At 58.6% G+C, this 391-nt stretch overlaps 1 protein-coding gene across 1 annotated transcript in view; it reads left to right on the top strand.

Annotated features, from left to right (window-relative positions):
- The first annotated feature begins 220 nt into the window (after positions 1-220).
- Positions 221-391, top strand: part of PRPF40A (pre-mRNA processing factor 40 homolog A) — a 22,867-nt gene continuing 22,696 nt past the window's right edge. Inside the window, 1 exon segment of the mRNA XM_029962185.1 lies at positions 221-366. Within this exon segment, the coding sequence (XP_029818045.1) occupies positions 229-366 (138 nt within the window). The 5' untranslated portion in view covers positions 221-228.

Here is a 391-nt window from a genome sequence, read left to right on the forward strand (position 1 = left end):
ATTCCATGGGCTTTGCTGTGTGAAGCCATAGGGAGAAGGATGATGGGGTGGTTCCTTTTCCACTGGGATGTTTGCACTGTTCAGTCCATGCCCATGAACTCCAGCTCTGGAGGAGTGACCCCCCTCGGGGGCAGCTTTGCAGTGCCAGTGTGAAATAATTGCTGCCATTGCTGTGTCATTGCTGCTGCTTTCATGCTGCTTTTCCCTGTTTGTCTCTCTCTCTTCCAGATGGGACACCCGGGGATGCCCCACTACCCCCCCATGGGGATGCACCCCATGGGGCAGAGACCCCCCAACATGCCTCCTGTGCCCCACGGGATGATGCCCCAGATGATGCCCCCCATGGGGGGACCCCCGATGGGGCAGGTAAGGCACTGCCACCAGGATCTTC

Source organism: Manacus vitellinus, unplaced genomic scaffold, assembly GCF_001715985.3.
Source record: "Manacus vitellinus isolate BGI_N305 unplaced genomic scaffold, ASM171598v3 scaffold_43_pilon, whole genome shotgun sequence".
NCBI lineage: Eukaryota > Metazoa > Chordata > Aves > Passeriformes > Pipridae > Manacus > Manacus vitellinus.